This window comes from Mastigoproctus giganteus, chromosome 3, assembly GCF_048544385.1.
Source record: "Mastigoproctus giganteus isolate SK-2022 chromosome 3, ASM4854438v1, whole genome shotgun sequence".
In the NCBI taxonomy this organism is placed as follows: Eukaryota; Metazoa; Arthropoda; class Arachnida; order Uropygi; family Thelyphonidae; genus Mastigoproctus; species Mastigoproctus giganteus.
The window spans coordinates 105,456,255-105,478,220 of record NC_143577.1 but is presented as its reverse complement, the minus strand read 5'-3'; the positions used below and the strand labels follow the sequence as shown (position 1 = coordinate 105,478,220).

General features: G+C 37.8%; 1 protein-coding gene across 1 annotated transcript in view; it reads left to right on the top strand.

Annotated features, from left to right (window-relative positions):
• Positions 1-21,966, top strand: part of LOC150088202 (hydroxyacyl-coenzyme A dehydrogenase, mitochondrial-like) — a 155,821-nt gene that overhangs the window by 35,571 nt on the left and 98,284 nt on the right. Inside the window, exon 4 of the mRNA XM_090369383.1 lies at positions 13,548-13,705. Within this exon, the coding sequence (XP_090225509.1) occupies positions 13,548-13,705 (158 nt within the window). The remainder of the gene's footprint in view (positions 1-13,547; positions 13,706-21,966) is intronic.

Here is a 21,966-nt window from a genome sequence, read left to right as displayed (position 1 = left end):
TGGAAGTTTGTTCCAGCAATTAACCACCTGCTGGCTAAAGGCAAATTTCCGCACATCTATTCTACATCTGTCTTTTCTTAATTTGAATTTATGCCTCCTTAGGTTCGTAATCTGAACAAGTGGAAGGATCCCATCAGAATTCAGCGTGCTCACCCATTCAAGACCTTATACACCTCAATCAGATCACCGCACAGGTGCCTAGTCTCCAGCCACTGCAATTTGCAGAACTTAAGCCTCACTTGGTAAGAGGATCCCTTCATTCCCCTCACCAATATTGTTGCCTTTCTCTGTACACGCTCAAGCAAATCTACATCCTTCCTAAAATGAGGCCTCCAGACTTGTACGCAGTACTCAAGGCGTGGCCTGACCATTGCCTTATACAGAGGGACAATCACCTCCTTTTCCCTGCTAGCAAAATTCCTCTATATCATTGACAAAACCCCCATGACCTGCCCTGGCAGCCTGTCTGCATTGCTCAGAAAACTTCATATCTGACTGCACAATTACTCCCAGGTCTTTTTCATTTTCTATGACCTTAAGTGTAGTACAACACAGTTGGTACGTTTCTCTGGGGTTACTTCTACCAAAATGCAGTACTTTACATTTGTCAAGGTTCAACTTCAGTTGCCACTTCTTAGCCCATCTGCCCAAATTATCTAGATCCTGTTGCAGTAGCACACTGCCATTACTGTCATTAACAACCCTGCCAACCTTTGTAACATCTGCAAACTTCGACATTAAGCCTGATATACTTTCATCAATATCATTGATAAATATACAAAACAACAGAGGACCCAACACCGAACCCTGTGGGACTCCACTAATAACATTAGTCCACGAAGAGCAGTACCCATTAATTACCACCCTGTGTCTTTTCCCACTCAACCATCCTTTTATCCATTGTAGTAACTTACCCTTAATACCATTCTGCTCCAATTTGTACAATAGTCTTCCATGCACAACAGTGTCAAAAGCTTTCCTGAAATCCAAATGTATGATATCAAAATTATTTTTTGCATCCAATTCATTTGTAACCACATCATAATATCCTATCAAATTTGTCAGACAAGACTTTCCCTTAACAAACCCATGCTGTGTCTGAATTATTGCTGCAGTCTTGTCTAGATGATCCTACAATGCATCTTTAACTAGTGACTCCATTATTTTACCCGGAACAGAAGTTAAACTAACTGGTCTGTAATTACTCGTGTCACTCTTCGATCCCCCTTTGTGAATTGGGGATACATTTGCACATCTCCAGTCCGTGGGAACCTCCCCTGAGTCCGAGGATGCTCTCATAATTATGGCTAAGGGTTTGCTTAGTTGCTTTGCTGCTTCCTTTAATATAACTGGATAGATCCCATCCACCCCAGGTGCCTTTCTTGTGTTTAACTAGATGCCTAGAGTTTCAAGAAATTAGGCGCCAACTCGGCATTCTGACAGGTATCTATAAGAGCTTGAGGTGTATGGTAAATACCCTCGGAAAAATTAATATGAGGGGCCCATCAAGCTCTCAGCTGCCCAGCTCAATGGCAGAGTTGACTCCTGTGCACTAAGCAACACAGAGGCAATCTCCAAAGCAGAATGCACTGGTCCCAAATGAACTAGTTATTGTTGGCGACTCTATTGTCAGGGAGACGAGGAATATACTATGCAAGAAGGATAGGTGGAACAGGAGCAGGGTATGTCTGCCAGGGGCAAAAGTTGACGACGTTGTAGAGCAGATATCGGGTGTCTCCGTAGCCAGGTGGGAAGGAGCAGCAGTGCGTAGCACACGCTTCTTGATTAGACCGGGGTTCGAGCCCGTCACCACCAAATATGGAGGATGCGGAAAGGTCAGAGAATGACCACCGCATATCCCGGAGCAATATGGCCTTAGTTGCTAATGCTCCTAAACAGCAAACAGAGCAGATATCATCTTTTAAGTTCACAAAAGGTGATATTGTTGTATACGTTGGAACTAATGACATTAAGAGTAAGAGATCTGCAGATTTACTTAACAAGTATAGGTAACAACAATTACAACAACAAGTAATGGAGAAATCAATTAACTGCCAACTTTTAAACTATCTATAAACCTTCCATCTGATCAACGATCGCCAGATGCATTCTATCAGTTTCAATCCACTGGTGATATTCTCGCATATGTTACCCATTTATGGACAAATTCAATGGAAAAGTTTGGTGAAACACAAGCAGTTGCTCTTGACATCTCAAAGGCTTTTGATCGTGTTTGGCATAAAGGTCTTCTAAACAGGCTTCCATCTTATGGTTTGCCAACTGTTTTTTGTAATTGGTTATCCAATTTTCTCTCTGACTGCTCACTGAGGGTGATGGTAGATGTCGCTGTGTCTTCTAACTTCTCTACCAATTCTGGTATCCCCCCAAGGTTCACTTCATTTACTGTCCAACTTCAAACTCACAGAACCAACTTTTCATCATCTTCATTTATTCATTTAACTGCTGTTTTCTGGAACAACCTTCCTTCATATGCATTTCCTGAAAATTGTAGTCTACAGAAGTTCAAGTCTAATGTCAACAAATATCTTCTTTCATTTTCTCAACCTCCAACCCATGCTTGGTACTGAATGCTATAGGTTATAATACCTTGCGTATTTGGGGTTTTCGTAAAAAAAAACCCAATGACTTCATTATTTTCCCTTGAACAGAAGTTAAACTAACAAGTCTGTAATTACTTATGTCACCTTTTGATCCACCCTTTGTGAATTGGAGATACATTTGCACATCTTCACTCCATAGACATCTCCGGAATCCAAACAAGCTCCTATTATTATGTTTAAGAATTTGCTTAAACTCCTTTGCTGCCTTCCATAATATAATTGGATAGATTATATTATGGAAGATTTGAATGTAGATGCAAAATACTTATTCAGTTTCTCAGCAACCTGAGCAGGTTCAACAGTTAAACCATCGGTATCAAATGGACCAATGTGATTCAACCCCTTGCTTCTACTGTTAATATAAGTAAACAAGTACATTTTTAAGTATATCCCATGTCAATACACTGTGATCACTGCAATCCAGTGTTTCTTATATCTGCAGATTCTTAATGCATGAAGAATCACTGCTGATGATCAGAACAATAAAATTGCTCTCTTTTGTTGTCTTTCTAACATTCTGCTGTAAAAAACATTCATCCAATAAATCCACAAAAATCTTGCTAGTGTTTGAGTGAACAACTCATCCCAATCAATATCTGGAAAGTTAAAGTAAGGATGTGTGGCACTACCTTTATGTTATCAATTTTGCAATTATTTATCTCTTATTATACTTTTTTTTCTCTTTTTTTATGTTTCTTTTCTCCCCACCCCCCTCTTTCTTTTTTTTTTTTTTTTGTTACCTTCTATTCTCCTTTTATCACTCTACCTCCCTCACTTTTTTTTTTCCACTTTATTTTTATATATATAAGGCTAAAAGTTAATTTTATATAGAGCCCCAGTGTATGTCTTTCTCCCTCCTTTCATTTCTGCTCTTCTGGTTTTTGTCTTTTTTTACCTTCTTATTTCCTTTACATTTGCATCTTATCCCAATTCTTTAATAAGTTTTTTTTTAGCATAAGTTACAAATTTTAGTTATTCAAAAATTAGTCTGTTAAGGTTTGGATAGCATGATTTAAAATAGTCCTGTTTTAGTATTAATAGTGGAAAATTATGCCAGAAAACAAGCTTAAACAACATCAGCAAAAAAAAAAAAAAAACTCCCCCACATCACCTATCCTTTTTCAGTACTTTTTCTAGTTCTTATTTGAATTTATTCAAACTACACCCACTTCCACAACAACAGATGGATGCTTGTTACAACAATCAACTACCAGCTGGCTGAAGACAAACTTCTGCACATCTATCCTGCAACCATCCTTCCTAAATTTGAATTTATGCTTCCTCATATGTGTACTCTGAGCATGAGGAAGAATGCCACCAACATTGAACTTTCTCAATCCATTCAAAGCCTTAAGCACCTCAATCAGATTTCCACACAGGTGCCTAGTCTCCAGATGCTACAGTGTGCAAAACTAGAACCTTTCTTGGTAAGACCACCTCTTTGTTCCCCCTCACCAAACTCTTTGTTGTCTTTTTCTGCACCTCTTCCAGCAGATTTACATCCTTCCTATAATGAGGCATGCAGACCTGTATGAAGTACTCAAGATGTGGCCTAAATATTGTCTTATACAATGGGATAATCACCTTATCCTGATAGCAAAATTCCTATATATCATTGACAGAACCCCATGAACTATCCTGGCTACCTGTCTTCACTGCTCAGAATTTTTCATATCTGACTGCACAATTACCCCAAGTGTTTTTCATTTTCTACTGCCTTGACAAATGCAAAATCCTGCCCATATGCAGTACTTTTCATTTGTCAATGTTAAACTTCAGTTGCTACTTCTCAGTTCATCGACATAATTTTCTAGATATTGTTTCAGTAACATGCCTTGATTAATGTCATTAACCAGCCTATCAACCTTTGTATCATCTGTAAACTTAAACATTAAGCTTGGTATTCCTTCATTAGTGTCATTAATAAATATAGAAAACAATAATGGGCCTAGCACTAAACTCTAAGGGATGTCACTAATAACATTAGTCCACAAAGAGCAGTGTCCATTGATAATAACTCTCTGTCTTCAACCACTCAACTATCCTTTTATCCAAATCAATAACTTGCCCTTCACTTTATGCTGCTCTAATTTGCAGCAGTTTTTTATGTACAACAGTATCTTAAGTTTTGTAGTCATTGATTGGCTGAGAACTAATTGATATTCTTCAGTTAAGGGTATATGCTTTTAGTGTAGATAGGATATTCTTATTATTATTTTTTTTTTTGTGTGTGTGGCAAATTTTCACTTGGAATCAGCAATTTATAATTTTTATATTTTTTTCAGATATGAGAATGAATTCCAGATTGAATTTGAAATATCAAAAGTGGTCAGGTTATCTAGTTGATTGGAACTTTTGTAACAATATGCAGAATACCCAATAAAATAATAGAAAGTAAATAGCTAAATTATACAGCAACCTTATAAACCTACCTCCTACCACCGGTTGATGAGAGTCATCTACCACCAGGTCAGTGGTAGATGACTCTCATCAACCGATGCAATACCACCACTTTGCTTATTGGAGGCTTGAAGTGGCAGAACTCGTGTTTAATCTCCAGAACAAAGTTCTGGTCAACCCTCCATCATCTCTTCCATCATTCAGTATAATTGATGCTTTTGATGTTATGACGAACACCATGGCGATATCCAAACTTCCTTACATTTCGAGAATACAGCTCTAAAACGGTGTTCGCAGGCCGGCTGCTAGTTAGTACACTAGACCGAACCTAATGATAACTCTCTAGTAGACTTCCAGATCAGCTATTGTATAATCTTGCTGCCTTTACTCTGCCAGATAGATAGTGACTGGAGGGAGTCCGAGTAGTGTGAATGTGGGGATGCAACATTATGCCAAGGATCTGGGTATATTCTTACAATGTGTACCCCCATATCCAAAAATTTCATTACTTCATACAGCATGTGCACCCCCATACTTTTTTTTACTATTGAATACACCATCAATTGTTAAACTAATAGAGCAAACTTATCTGCAAAAGATCTAAACCTCCCAAACACTTCCAAGTTCTTTCACAAATGTATGTGGTCTCAGTTCTAATCTCAATGATGTCCATTTCCACTTACAGTTTTCAAAACTGCATGTACTTTTTCCGACAGAATCTCAGTTATCGGTTGATTCAACTACTGCTCATCTCAGATGCCCAAATTATTCGCTGTATGATTCCTTTTGCCTCAAAGGTGGTACTTGTGCATATGTCCGTTCTGATATTCCCTGTCAGAGACTTGGAAATTTGGAATCTCCTCTCTTTGATCTTCTCTGGCTTAAAATCTCTCTACCTCATTGTGTCAAATTCATCTGTTGTCTCTACCGTTCTCCCAACTCCACTAATCACTTGGAACTCTTTGACTTCTTCTCTTTGCAACTTGACTTTCTACAGTCCAACTTTCCTAACAACGAGGTAATTTTCCTTGGTGATTTTAATGTTCACAACTGCAGCTGGTTTCCGTTTTCTAGTCACACCAACCCAGCTGGTCGAGATGCTGAGACTTTTGTGATTACTAATGACCTTGCGCAGATTGTTCATTTACTTACCAGAATACGGGACAGTCCTAACCATACAGCCAACACACTTGATCTTTTCTCACAAACAACCCTTCTAAGTACACTGTTGAAGTGAGGTCCTTTAGGCACCTCAGATCACAACTTGGTGATTGTTTCTTTTCCAATGGAGCCTTTATCTCATGGCTATTCCCAACCTCGTGTTGTTTGGCATTACAAGGATGCAAAATGGAATGACATGTGAGATTTCTTTTCTTCTTTTCCTTGGTTGGATTACTGTTTCAAAACTTCTGATGTCAGTGTTTGCTTAGATCATGTCAATGAAATTATTCTTGTAGCAATGGAATCCTTTATTCTACACTCCACCTTAAAAATCTCATTCTTTATCTACACCTTGGTTTTCCAATAAATGTGCTAAGGCTATTCAAGAGAAGAATGTTGCATATCGTAATTGGCTTGTTTCTAATTCTTCAGTTTCATTTTCTGCCTATACCAGAGCTCGCAACAACTGTAAAATAGTTATTAATCAGTCCAAACTAGATTTTGAACAAGCTAAGAGTATAAAACTTGCTTCTTGCCCTAATGGTAGCCGTACATTCTGGTCTCTTGCCAAAGCTATTGTCTGCGACTTTTGCCCATCTCTGCTCCCACCTTTATCAAAGCCAGAAGGTTCTATTGTCACTTCATCCAAGGATAAAGCTGACCTGCTAGCATTCCATTTTTATTCCAACTCATGTATTAATGATCTTGGTAAAACACCTCCCACCATTTACAGCACACTCCATTCAGTGCCTCCTGTGGTCTTCCATCGAAAGGATGTCAGAAGGATTTTGACGAATCTTGATGCTAAGAAAGCCCCTGGGTCCTGATGGTATTTCTCCATTGTTCTCAAAATGTGCACTCCTGAACTTACTGCTGTTCTTTGCCACTTTTTTTACTTTCTTATTCCAAAGGTGTCTTTCCTTCTGCTTGGAAATTTGCTCATATCCACCCAGTTACTAAAAAGGGTGACAAATTCTGACCATCCAATTATTGTCCCATTGCAATTACTCCTACTCTTTCTAAAGCAATGGAGAAATCAATTAACTGCCAACTCTTAAACTATCTAGAAACCTTCCATCTGATCAATGACTGCTTCTACAGGGATGGGATACACTTAAATAGAAAGGGTGCAAGAATATTTGCTGATGCTATCGAGCCAGTGTTAGGTGGGTCGGAAAACTGATAGCTTGGGGGGATACAAGGACTAATAGTTTAACAGTAGCCGTAGGCAGAGGTGAAGGTGATTCTTGCACAACTTCTATTAGAATAAGTAGCGACCTGGAGCGAGGGGTGTTGGGGGTTTCAGGGATGGATGGCAGTCATTGTGAAACAGGTGGGTATATGGGATGTGTTAGAGTAACTAAGAATAAGAATAGGTGCATGTATACTTGCATGTATACCAATGCTAGAAGTATAGTAAATAAATTTGATGAATTTGAAGTGTTGGTCAAGACATCAAAGGCGGATATTGTTGGGATATCAGAGACGTGGTGTCACACAGATATAAGGAATGCCGAACTGGAATTTGGGGAGTACAATGTGTACAGAAAGGATAGACAGGATAGGAAGGGAGGAGGTGTTATGCTGTTAATAAAGAAAAACATAAAATCAAAAGAAGTGCATCCAGTTAATATAGATGAACAGTGCACTGTTGAGTCAGTTTGGTGTGACAAAGGCACTGTGAAAGCAAAAATAAGAGTAGGAGTGTGTTATAGGCGTAATGACTTGAATGAGTACAATGAACAATTGTACAGAGAAATAGAGTGGGCTAGTAAATCGGAATGTCTTATAATGGGGGATTTTAACTTCCCAGATATTGACTGGAACTTGTGGGTTGGGCACTCACACACTAGTCAGACTTTTGTGGATTTATTGGATGATTGTTTTCTGCAGCAGCATGTTCTAGAGGCAACCAGAGAAAGTAATACTCTTGATCTGGTTATCAGCAGTGATCATTCATGTATTAGGAATTTGCAGATAAAAGAACCACTAGGTGGCAGTGATCACAGTGTACTGACGTGGGATTTACTTAAAGATTTAATTACCATCAGGGGTAAGGGAAAGGGTTTTTGCTACCATAATGGCGAGTACAGTGGTCTCCGACAGTTTTTAAATTCTGTACAGTGGGATCAACTGACGATGTTACCAACAGTAAATTCTAAGTGGGAAGCATTCAAGGAATTAATCGTGGAAGCTACTAAAAGTTTCATACCTATTAAGAAATATTGTTCAAGGTTTAGGCCTAAATGGTTGTCAAATGAACTAATGAGACTCGTAACAGAGAAGAAAAATGCACGGGATGCATATAAATTATCAAGCGACTCAGAAGCCTATGGCAGATATAAGTTAATCTGTAATCAGGTCACAAAGGAGGTTCGGCAGGCGAAGGCAGATTACGAGAAATCCTTGGCAAAAGATGCTAAGAAAAACAGCAAGGATTTCTTTACTTATATAAACTCTAAAAGGAAGGGGATGAATCTGATTGGTCCACTTGACATCGATGGTTCGACTGTTGATGATCCTGCTCAGATAGCAAACAAACTGAATGAGTATTTTGCATCTACATTCACACGTGAGCAATTATTAAGGTTTGAAAATGGCAGAAGGTTATCAAATTGTAGCAAGATACTTAATGATTTTGTAATAACTGAGAGCAAAGTGGAAGAGAAATTGTTGAAGTTAAACGTAAGAAAAGCACCTGTGGTGGATGGGATCTATCCGGTTATATTAAAGGAGGCGGCAAAGCAACTAAGCAAACCCTTAGCCATAATTATGAGAGCATCCTTGGACTCAGGGGAGATTCCCACGGACTGGAGATGTGCAAATGTATCCCCAATTCACAAAGGGGGATCGAAGGGTGACATGAGTAATTACAGACCAGTTAGTTTAACTTCTGTTCCGGGTAAAATAATGGAGTCGCTGGTTAAAGATGCATTGCAGGATCATCTAGACAAGACTGCAGCAATAATTCAGACACAGCATGGGTTTGTTAAGGGAAAGTCTTGTCTGACAAATTTGATAGGATATTATGATGTGGTTACAAAGCAACTGGATGCAAAAAATAATTTTGATATCATATATTTGGATTTCGGGAAAGCTTTTGACACTGTTGCGCATGGAAGACTATTGTACAAATTGGAGCAGAATGGTATTAAGGGTAAGTTGCTACAATGGATAAAAGGATGGTTAAGTGCGAGAAGACAGAGGGTGGTAATCAATGGGTGCTGCTCTTCTTGGACTAATGTTTTTAGTGGAGTCCCACGGGGTTCGGTGTTAGGTCCACTGTTGTTGTGTATATTTATCAATGATATTGATGAAGGTATATCAGGCTTAATGTCGAAGTTTGCAGATGATACAAAGGTTGGCAGGGTTGTTAATGACAGTAATGGCAGTGTGCTACTGCAACAGGATCTAGATAATTTGGGCAGATGGGCTAAGAAGTGGCAACTGAAGTTCAACCTTCACAAATGCAAAGTACTGCATATGGGTAGAAATAACCCCAGAGAAACGTACCAACTGTGTTGTACTACACTTAAGGTGGTAGAAAATGAAAAAGACTTGGGAGTAATTGTGCAGGCAGATATGAAGTTTTCTGAGCAATGCAGACAGGCTGCCAGGGCAGGTCATGGGGTTTTGTCAATGATATATAGGAATTTTGCTAGCAGGGAAAAGGAGGTGATTATCCCTCTGTATAAGGCAATGGTCAGGCCACGCCTTGAGTACTGCGTACAGGTCTGGAAGCCTCATTTTAGGAAGGATGTAGATTTACTTGAGCGTGTACAGAGAAGAGCAACAAGATTGGTGAGTGAAATGAAGGGATCCTCTTATCAAGAGAGGCTTAAGTTCTGCAAATTGCAGGGGCTGGAGACTAGGTACCTGCACGGTGATCTGATTGAGGTGTATAAGGTCTTGAATGGGTTCAGCACGCTGAATTCTGATGGGATCCTTCCACTTGTTCAGATTACGAACCTAAGGGGGCATAAATTCAAATTACGAAAGGACAGATGTAGAATAGATGTGCGGAAATTTGCCTTTAGACAGTGGGTGGTTAATTGCTGGAACAAACTTCCATCTGTCGTTGTGGAAGTTGATAGGTTGAATAAATTTAAGGAGGAACTGGACAGGCATTTGGAGGGAATGGTGTGATTTTTTTTTTTTTTTTTTTGCCTGATGCTGCATAAGCTCATACATTTGCTTTCTTGCATCACATGCCACTACTACTATTTCCAGTATGGATACCGTCAGTGTTGATCCACTGGTGATATTCTGGCTTATGTTACCCATTTATGGACAAATTCAATGGAAAAGTTTGGTGAAACACAAGCAGTTGCTCTTGACATCTCAAAGGCTTTCAATCGTGTTTGGCATAAAGGTCTTCTAAACAGCTTCCATCTTATGGTTTTTGCCAACTGTTTTCTCTCTGATCGCTCACTGAGGGTAATGGTAGATGGCTCTCTGTCTTCTAATTTCTCCACTAATGCTAGTGTTCCCCCAAGTTTCAGTTCTTTCCACCACTCATTTCCTCTTGTATATTAATGATCTTCTCCGTTGACTGGAAATCCTATCCATAGTTTTGCCGATGATAGCAGATTTCATTCCACTTTCCAGTTTGAGAAACCTTGCCCTGCTAAATCAGCTTCAACTTCTCAAATATCTGCTACCAATTCCTTAAATGCTGATCTCCAGGTAATTCTCCATTTGGATCAAAGACAACTTTTTAGTTGATTTCATTCCTTCTAAAACTCAGTCCTGTCTTATATCTCACAAAAAGGATTCTTCTGCTCCTATGCTTATTTTTGGTTGCACTTCAATTTCGAGGCAAGATGATATATCTCTTTTGGGGATTACCCTGACTTCTAATCTCTCTTGGCACAAGCACATTACAAAAAGTTTTCCTCTGCATCTCTGCATGTAAAAGTTTTCCTCTGCATCTTTTGCTCTCGGCGTTACTTTTCTTCCAAACAGCTGTTCACTCTGTACAAATTGCGAATCCGCCCTACCATGGAATGCTGTTCCCACACCTTGGGCGGTGCCCTCAAGGCTTCTAGATTTCGTTCAGAAGAGGGCACTTAGTTTAATTAATGACTAATCTCTAACAGAGTCTCTCCACACTGTCTCATAGATGTTCTGTTTCTGCTGCATGCCTTTTCTACAGATACTTCCATGGGCACTGTTCTTCTGAATTGTCTTCTGTAATTCTCGCTCTCTCTCTCTCTGTTTCAAAATAGTCTGATCATGTGCTGCCACCAGCCAACATCCATCTACTGCGCACCTTCAAACTCACAGAACCAACTTTTTATATTCCTTGTTTATTCATTCAGTTGCCGTTTTCTGGAACAACATTCCTTCATATGCATTTCCTGAAAATTACAGTCTACAGAAGTTCAAGTCTAATGTCAACAAATATCTTCTTTCGTCTTCTCAACCTGCAACCTATGCACCGTACTAAGTACTATAGGTTCTAATACCTCTCATGTTTGGGTTTTTCATAAAAAAAAAAAAAAAAAAATCCTTATAAATTATACAGCAACCTTAATATGGGGGATATCATGATGATTGAGTCACACTATACATAATGTTAGCTAATACACATAATAACAGTTTAGTTATCCTGAATGCAATGTATTGCTCAGTACAAGTTAACAGTGAGCATGTTTATGAAAAATCTGTTATCAGATTTTTAAACACTAGGAATGTTTGGTCTGCCAAATATATTGGCAGGTAGTAGAGACTTATGGAGAAAATGTTATGAATCGCTGAAACATAGAAGAGTCATGCCACATATACAATGACGGGAGGACTGGTGACCATGATCAAGAAAGGAGTGGAAGACAATCTGTTTTTGATGAAAATCTGATTTAGAGAGTTTATGAGAGAAATCAGGAGGATACGGGGGGGGGGGGACAATTTTCAATTTACTTATGTTGCACTCAGTTTCCCCCGATATTTCACTGTCATTGTTTCACAAAATTGTGAAATAGCATTTGAACTACTGCAGATTGTGTGTTGGTGATGGATACTGAAATGGTAACTGGTGCTCATAAAGCAAAATAAGTGGCAAGTGCATTAGCATTCCTATAGCATTACACAGAGGAGGGTGATTCTTGATTAGACAGAGCAATCAGTGATGAGACCTGGGTCAGCCATAACATCCCAGAAAAAATGCATAGTGGTGATTCTTGGTTGATTCGCCACTGCATTTTTTCTGGGATGTGATTCTTGAGAGGGTGATTCTTGGTTAGACAGAGCAATCAGTGATGAGACCTGGGTTAGCCCTCACATCCCAGAAAAAATGCACATTGGAAATGCACAATGTGCAGATCAACCCTTGAGCACATACTGGTGCAGCTATAATACACAATAAAAAAGATCACAGATAACATAGACTCTCTTGCAGTATGACCAAGTAGTCGGCTTGTTTAAGAAAATACACTCACTTCCAATAAAAATAAAGGAAAAACAACTAGCACATTTAGAAGGCTCATAAAACATTGTTATTGAGTTTGGTAAAGTGTACTGATAAGGGAATAGTCTGTGAATTCGTTTTAATGCTTTGTCTCACTATAGTGTCTAATCTCAAAAGTCATGATGCATTTTAGGAGAGATGGAGGAAAGCCAGAAGTTTTCTCTGTAGTTCATACATAGTATTGAACATTTTCAGATTCTTTCTTATTAAACCCAGTATGTATTGCACCAGATGATGAGATTCACTAACTGCCTAGTGTCGCAGAGATTCAAGTGATCCTCTAATGAAGTTACACATCAGCTTTGCCACTGGGATGGTCATTTCCAGCATATTAGGTATTTGTAGTGTTTTTGAGCCTTTTGTATGATTAGGTGGAGGTGGGATTTCTAGGCTTACAAAGAGGCCAACTGTATGAAAGTGTAAGCAGAGGATTTGATTGCAACAGAATGACCAGATATTCTGAAACTCTGCATGACTGGCTGACATTTGTGATATAAATATCAAATCTAGGAGTGTGATTGGGCACTGTAATATGCTCAGGCCTTCTTGAGCATTATCAGTGGAAGAATGTCTCTGACCAATTTCAAGCATCAGATATTCAGGATATTATTGCTCATAGTTTGATTAATTAAATTGTATATTCATAGATACAGAAAATGATCTGAAAAATTTTTAGTTTTTTTTTTGAGTTCTTAAATACCATAATTCTTATAAAAAGGATAAACACAATTTAATTTGTAATTCCCTATGTATCTTCATATGCCCATGTGTTAGAATCCCTCTCATGAGAAATATTTACTAAAAGAATTGTAATCAGGATTAGCTTGGTGAAGAGAAAGTTTTAGTTATTTTTGAATAATTTATAAATCTGAGAGAGAAAATTTTTTATTTTATTTAAGGGAGGACAGAAGTATATATCAGAAGTATTTGATCATTTAAGTTTCACTACAAACCTTGAAAATTCTGTGAAAGCAACTGACTTAATCATTGAAGCAATTGTAGAAAACTTAGAAGTAAAGAAGGAACTTTTCTCCAAGCTTGACAAAGTAACTCCCAAGTAAGAATCTAGTATTTTGTTCTAATTATACTTTAAAATATTGTTGTCCTGTGTTTTCAATTACATTTTACTTTAATTATAATTAATTTTGTATTAGCAGTAATAAATTGAAGATATTTTATCACTCGTTTCTCAATATTTTGTCATTTGTGGGTTGTATGTTTATTTCCAAAATCTGAAATAATTTTTTTTATAAAAATATATTAAGTGATAGGTTAATAACTTTAGAGAAGGGTGTTTTTTTTTTTTTTTTTTTTAGAAAAACAAAAAATAGAAATATATAGGAAAATAATCCTTTCTGATGATAAATTTATCATTAGTGATAAATTTACTGTCTTGCAAAAATAAGTTATTCATTTTATTTTAAAAAATTTTAGAGTGAAGTTTCAGGCAACAACTTTAATCACAGTTTACTATTTTATTAGATAAGTTTTGCATATATTTAATTTATTTTTGATAGTGTGTCTTCTTTTATTACACAGATAAAGAATAAATTCAAAAATTAATCTGGCTTTTTTGTTTAAGATTTATAGAGTCTCACACAAAATTTCCCATCTTTGTCTACCACATAATAGTTTTATGTAACTCTATGTTGCATGTAATGGTGATGGCAGATTGTTGAAATGAAAACACCATATTCAGTTAGATGAGCTGTGTTTTATTGGTTTTTTATAAGGAGATTCTCAAATTTGAGCAAACATTAAAGTTTTGTGTGACTAGAGAAAACCTTTATGCAAACATTTGCCTTTTTAAAAGAGGCTGTTATGAGCTCTCTTTCATCCTGAAATGTGTGATTGGCACCACCACCACTGTAAGAAGTTATAGCAAGCATTAGAAAATTAATCTTATACAGATAGAGACTGGCAGCATCGCAGAACAAAAGACACCATTGATTCTTTATATGAGTTAACCAGGCCTCTGCCAATGGTTCACAGTTTAGATGTTCATACTCTTGCACAACAGTTAGTATTAAAATAACAGAATGATACAGGGAGCAAAGCTTATGTAGCATTCAGTAACATTTGTTGATTGTTTTTCCTTGTGCTTTCTTCCCATTTCAGTTTGAGTTAAGTAAACTTTTCTTTTAGTATACTTGCTTTTCAATTGGTGCTGATTCAAGAAGAAACTTGTGTTTTGTCTGTGGCCATTCTGGCTATCACTTATCATATGATTTGACCCAGTTTAGCATGAATATTTTAGAAGATACATATAGAAAAAATATTTGAGGATTACCTGAGAGAAATTGATATTGAATTAAATAAATTAGAAAAAATATACATATAAGAAAATGAACTTTAATTAAATGAGTAATAAAAAAAGCTACATAAAAAGAAAAAAGAAAGAAATTAAGCATCAATGACTGCAAAGCATTACCTACCACATATTTTGGAAACAAGCAAAATATATAAAATGAGAATATGTACTTGTATGGCAAGCCAAGTAAGTAGGAATAAAAAATAAATAGTACATAGCTATAGCAACAAAATAATTGGTGGGGAGGACAATCAAGATATAGATGATGCAGAAGGAATGCATTCCTAAAATAATTTAGGAAAAATGCCAATTAATAGTAATTGTGGCATGTGATGCAAGAAAGCAAGTGTATGAGCTTATGTATCATCAGCCAAAAAAAAAAAAAAAAAATTCACACAACCATTCCCTCTAAATGTTTGTCCAGTTCCTCCTTAAATTTATTTAACCTATCAACTTCCACAATGATAGATGGAAGTTTGTTCCACCAATTAACCACCCACTGGCTAAACGCAAATTTCCACACATCTATTCTACATCTGTCTTTTCTTAATTTGAATTTATGCCCACTTAGGTTCATAATCTGAACAAGCAGAAGAATCCCATCAGAATTTAGTGTGCTCAACCCATTCAAGGCCTTATACACCTCAATCAGATCACTTCCCAGGTGCCAAGTCTCCAGCTGCTGCAATTTGCAGAACTTAAGCCTCTCTCTCTTGGTAAGAGGATCCCTTCATTCTCCACACCAATCTTGTTGCCCTTCTCTGTACATGCTCAAGCAAATCTACATCCTTCCTAAAATGAGGCCTTCACAGGAGCAGATTAAGGTCGGTTGAGGCCCTGGGCGCAGAAGAAAATATTGGGCCCCTTAAAAAAACAGAGAGACAGGGAAAATAAAAATACAGTACATGTTAACCATTTTTTAAATAAATAAAAAATATTATGTACTATTAATGTTTTATTTCCAATAAAATTTGAATATAATATATGTATAATATAATTAATAATAGCATAATAATAATCACAAAGTTTTGAACTAATATGTTCAACTAATTTGTTGGGGTTTTGCGTGGGCCCTTCAGAAGTCGGGGCCCAGGACGCGCGCCCGGTGCACCTGCCGTTAAATCCGCCTCTGGGCCTTCAGACCTGTACACAGTAATAAAGGCGTGGCCTGACCATTGTCTTATACAGAGTGACAATCACCTCCTATTCCCTGCTAGCAAAATTCCTGTATATCATTGATAAAAAAATGCTGCATTCGTAGCCAGGTGGGCAGGAGCAGCAGTGCGTAGCACATGCTTTTTGATTAGACTGGGGTTCAAGCCTGTGACCACCCAATACGGAGGATGCGGAAAGGTCAGGGAATGACTACTGCATATCCCCGGAGCAATATGGCCTTAGTTGCTAACGCTCCTAAAAACCAAATATCAAACAACAACAATTGACAAAACCCCATTACCTGCTCTGGCAGCCTGTTTGCATTGCTCAGAAAACTTCTCTGACTGTACAATTACTCCCAGGTCTTTTTCATTTTCTACCACCCTAACTGTAGTACCACACAGTTGGTACATTCCTCTGGGGTTACTTCTACTCATATGCAGTACTTTGCATTTGTCAATGTTAAACTTCAGTTGCCACTTCTGAGCCCATCTTCCCAAATTTTCTAGATCCTGATGCAGTAGCACACTGCCATTACTGTCATTAACAACCCTGCCAACCTTTGTATCATCTGCAAACTTTGACACTAAGCCTGATATACCTTCATCAATATCATTGATAAATATACAAAACAACATTGGACCCAACACTGAACCCTTTGGGACTCCACTAATAACATTAGTCCACGAAGAGCAGCACCCATTGATTACCACCCCCTGTCTTCTCCCACTCAACCATCCTTTTATCGATCATAGCAACTTACTTTTAATACCATTCTGCTCCAATTTGTGCAGTAGTCTTCCATGCACAACAGTGTCAAAAGCTTTCCTGAAATCCAAGTATATTATATCAAAATTATTTTTTGCATCCAGTACCTTTGTAACCACATCATAATATCCAGTCAAATTTGTCAGACAAGACTTTCCCTTAACAAACCCATGCTGTGTCTGAATTATTGCTGCAGTCTTGTCTAGATGATTCTGCAATACATCTTTAACCAGTGACTTCATTATTTTACCCAGAACAGAAGTTAATCTAACTGATCTGTAATTACTGCTGTCACCCTTCGATCCCGCTTTGCAAATTGAGGATATATTTGCACATCTCCAGTTCGTGGGGACCTCCCTTGAGCCCCAGAATGCTCTCTTAAGGGTTTGCTTACTTCCTTTGCTGCTTCTTTTAATATAACTAGATAGATCCCATCCACCCCAGGTGCCTTTCTTATGTTTAACTTCAACAATTTCTCCTCCACTTTGCTCTCAGTTATTACAAAATCATTAAGCACCTTGCCACAATTTGATAACCTTCTGGCATTTTCAATCCTTAATAACTCCTCATGTGTGAATGTAGATGCAAAATGCTCATTCAGTTTGTTTGCTATCTGAGCAGGATCATCAACAGTCGAACCATCGATATCCAGTGGACCAATCTGATTCATCCCCTTCCTTTTAGAGTTTGTATAAGTAAAGAAATCCTTGCTGTTTTTCTTAGCATCCTTTGCGAAAGATTTCTCGTAATCTGCCTTCACCTGCCTAACTTCCTTTGTGACTTGATTACAGACTAGCTTATATCTGCCATAATATTTAAGACACACCAAGTAATTCAAATTTAGCAGCATCCCCTTATTGGAATCAGGTAAAAATTTCATGAAATATCACTGTAAATGCAACCACAATAACATGACTAATGGTGAAACAAAAACTAATAATAAAAATAGACCAACCAGTGTGTCCTCATCTTGTTGGAAGGCCACAAGGCTGACAGTTTCCATAGAATCACTGCATTTCAAACATTAAACAAATCTACACACTGATTACCTGACAGACATTAATCAAGCTGCCAGTGCAGCAGATTTGAATAATGGTGGGACTTATGACTGGAACATTATACTGTAACAGCTCAGAGCACTTACATCAAAATATTAGCATTAGCACATGATTCAAGAAAGCAAACTTATATGTTATTTTTTATTTGGTTTTTAGGAGCATTAGCAACTAAGGCCATATTGCTCCGGGGATATGTGGTGGTCATGGGCTCGAACCCCGGTCTCATCAAGAAGCGTGTGCTATGCACTGCTGCTCCTGCCCACCTGGCTACGGAGGTGCCGCAAGCTTATATATAGCATCAGCCAAAACTAAAAAAAAAAAAAAAAACCTCATTTATCCATCCACTCGCTCCAAATGTTTGTCTGGTTCTGCCTTTAATCTATTTCAGCTGTCAGCTTCTTATGACAGACTGAAGTTTGTTCCAGCAATCAACATACACTGGCTAAAGGCAAACTTCCGCACGTCTATCCTACAGCTGTCTTTCCTCAATTTGAATTTATGCCCTCTCAGGTGATTATTCTGAGCAAGAGGAAAAATACCATCAGCATTGAGCATGCTCAAACCATTCAAAGCTTTATACACCTCAATCAGATCACCTCACAAGTGCCTAGTCTCCAGACACTGTAATTTGCAAAACTTAAGCCTTTTTTATGAGCAACCCTTTTTATGAGCAACCCTTTGTTCCATTCACTAACCTTGTTGCCCTTCTCTGTACTCGTTCCAGCAGCAGCTCTACATTCTTCTTAAAATGAGGCATCTAGACCAGTATACAGTACTCAAGGTGTGGCCTGACCATTGACTTATACAAGGGGATAATCCATAATTTCATGCAATTTGGATAGCACCAAATTGCATGAAATATTACTAAAAATGAAAATAAAAACCACCCACAAAAACATGGTCATGTTGTTGTAGTTAATTTTTCTGTTACTTCTAACAATTTCATCCCTTCATTTTGTTTACATCCCTTCTAACAATTTGTCCATCTCTTCCTTAAATTTTTTCAAACCTACACACTTCTATAACACCAGATAGGAGTTTTTCGGTCCTTGAGGTTGTCGCAGACATTCTCTCATATATTCCAGACAAGCTGTACTTGCTACATGGGAGTCTAAAACACTGATAGAACTAATATTTGGGTAACAATAAAGTGAAGTGGACGCAATTTCGGCAAAGTCTGGATGGTTGTGACAGCCAAATCCTCCGCTTGCACCTTCACAATGGTGGAACTGTTAGTAATCCTGGGTATAACCCCTCATGCGCAAGCACACTGTGGGTGACCACCCAGATATGAACCAACATAAGCAGGGGTCAAGGTGTGGCGCCCACACCACATGGAGGAATGCTGCTCATCTCTGTTACCAGGCAATACTAAACGGTAGATAACTCTCATCACCCGGTGAAATACTACCACTTTGCTTATTGGAGGCTTGAAGTGGTGGAACCCATGTTTAGTTTTTTTTGGCTTGCTTTTTTGCATCATATGCCCTTCCTAATGCTAATGCTAATAGTCTCCAGACCTAAGTTCATGTCAACCCTTCCCATGTCTTCCATCATGCAGTATGACTGATAACTTTTGAGGTTATGATGGACATCATGGCGAGATCTAGTATTATTTACAGAGCTGTACCCTCGAAATGTATTTTGAGGATACAGCTCTAAAATGATGTTTGCAGGCCAGCCGCTAGTTAGTACACCAGACCAAACCTATTGGTAATCTACACTAGCTGATCCGGAAGCCTCCTAGAGAGGCTTCTGGATCAGCTAGTGTATAATCTTGCTACCTCTGCTTTGCCAGATAGTGACTGGAGGGAGTCCAAGTAGTGTGTGTGTGTGTGTGTGTGTGTGTGTGCGCGCGTGTGTGTGTGTGTGTGCGCGAGGGGCATTGTCGAGGCCACATTATGTCAAGGATCTGGGTATATTCTTACCATGTGTATGCCATATCCAAAAATTTCATTACTTCATACAGCATGTGCCTCCCACTTTTTCTTACTATTGAATACACCATGAATCGTCAAACTAATAGAGTAAGCTTATCTGAGAAAAGATCTAAACCTCCCAAACACTTCCTAATTCATTTTGCAAATATACATGATCTCAATTCTAATCTCAACGATGTCCATTTCCACGTGCAGTATGTCAAACCCCATGTACTTTTTCTGACAGAATCTCAGTTATCGTTTGATTCAGCTAATCTTTATCTGAGCTGCCCAAACTGTTTGCTGTATGATTCCTTTCGCCTCAAAGCTGGTACTGTGCATATGTTCGTTCCGCTATTCCATGTCAGAGACTTGGTAATTTGGAATCTCCTCTTTTCGATCTTCTCTGGCTTAAAATCTCTCTACCTCATTGTGTCAGATTCATCTGTTGTCTTTGCCATTCTCCCAATTCCACTAATCACTTGGAGCACTTTGACTTTGTCTCTTTGCAACTTGACTTTCTACAGTCCAACTTTCCTAACTGTGAGGTAATTTTCCTTGGTGATTTTAATGTTCACAACTCCAGCTGGTCGAGATGCTGAGGCTTTTGCAATTACTAATGACCTCGCACAGATTATTCATTTACCTACAAGAATACCGGACAGTCCCAACCATACAGCCAACACGCGTGATCTTTTGCTCACAAACAACCCTTCTCAGTACAGTCTGTCCTCGTATAGCACGATAGTTGTGTTCCTAGAAACCCTCGTGCAATGCAAAATCATGCAATATAAACGACAGGCCCTATGGGAAAAGTGGGGTTAGGTGCCGACCACCGAAGATTGAACACACATTTGGAACCAAAACATTACCAAACACAATAAATAATCGGGTAATTTTAATCGTTATAAAATACTTACGTATTTTATAACGATTAAAAAACGTAATAAAAAATAATATAATATATTTTTTTATTATAATATAATAAATAATAAAAAATACTTTTTTATTATTTATTATATTATAATAAAGTGTTTTTAGTATTTTTTAATACTAAAAAAGTATTTTTTACGAATAAAATATGTATTTTATTCGTAAAAAATTATTATATTAAATAAAATAGTCGTAATAAAATTATAATACGTAAGTCGTAATAAAATTATAATACGTAAGTCGTAATAAAATGCTTACATATTTTATTACGACTATTACGTAATAAAATATTGCTAATGCTTTTGCTTCTATCGTAAGCAAACTTGTTTTTTGTTTGATTTTCTATCCAAACAGATAGAAAATCGAAAAACAGATAGAAAAGACAGCCGTTCCATCTCTTCCAATTGTTGTGTCTTAATCTAATGGATTTTAATTATACTTTGAGTTGTTCCCGCTGTGAAAGTTGTTTTTATTTTCTCTGCATTCTTTGTACTTTATACTTTGTACAGTAGAGGAACCAGTAGCAGGAAGTGATCACGGAGTTCTACGGTGGATGATGACGAGAGAGGAAGCAGAAGTAAAAGGCAAAGGAATGGGTTTTAATTTCAGAAAAGGAAATTACGATGCCTTAAGGTACTACATGGCCTCTATTAACTGGGTAGATATCGCGCAGAGAATGAATACAATTGAACTGTGGTACGCTTTTAAGACATTAATCACAGATGCCTTGAATGCGTATATACCATTAAAAAAATACTCCACGAGAAGGGTTCCAAGTTGGATGAATAGTGAAGTTGCCACATTACTTGAGCAGAAAAAGGTGGCATGGAAAAGTTACAGAGCAATAAAAAGTACTGAAGCCTATAACAGCTACAAGGTGATGTGTAATAGAGCCACAGAAAAGGTTCGACAGGCAAAGGCAGTTTATGAGAAATCACTAGCAAACAGAGCAAAGAGGGGGGATAAAGAATTCTTCACATATATAAATGCCAAGAAGAGCAGGACAAACCAGATCGGACCTTTATGTAAGGGAAAGGGGATAGTAATAAATACACCAGCTGCCGTTGCAGATGAACTCAACAGTTATTTTGCATCGATATTTACAAATGAAAAGCCTTTTGTGGCAAAGGGAAATTGTGGGAGCGAAGTTAAAAAATATGTAATTAATGATATT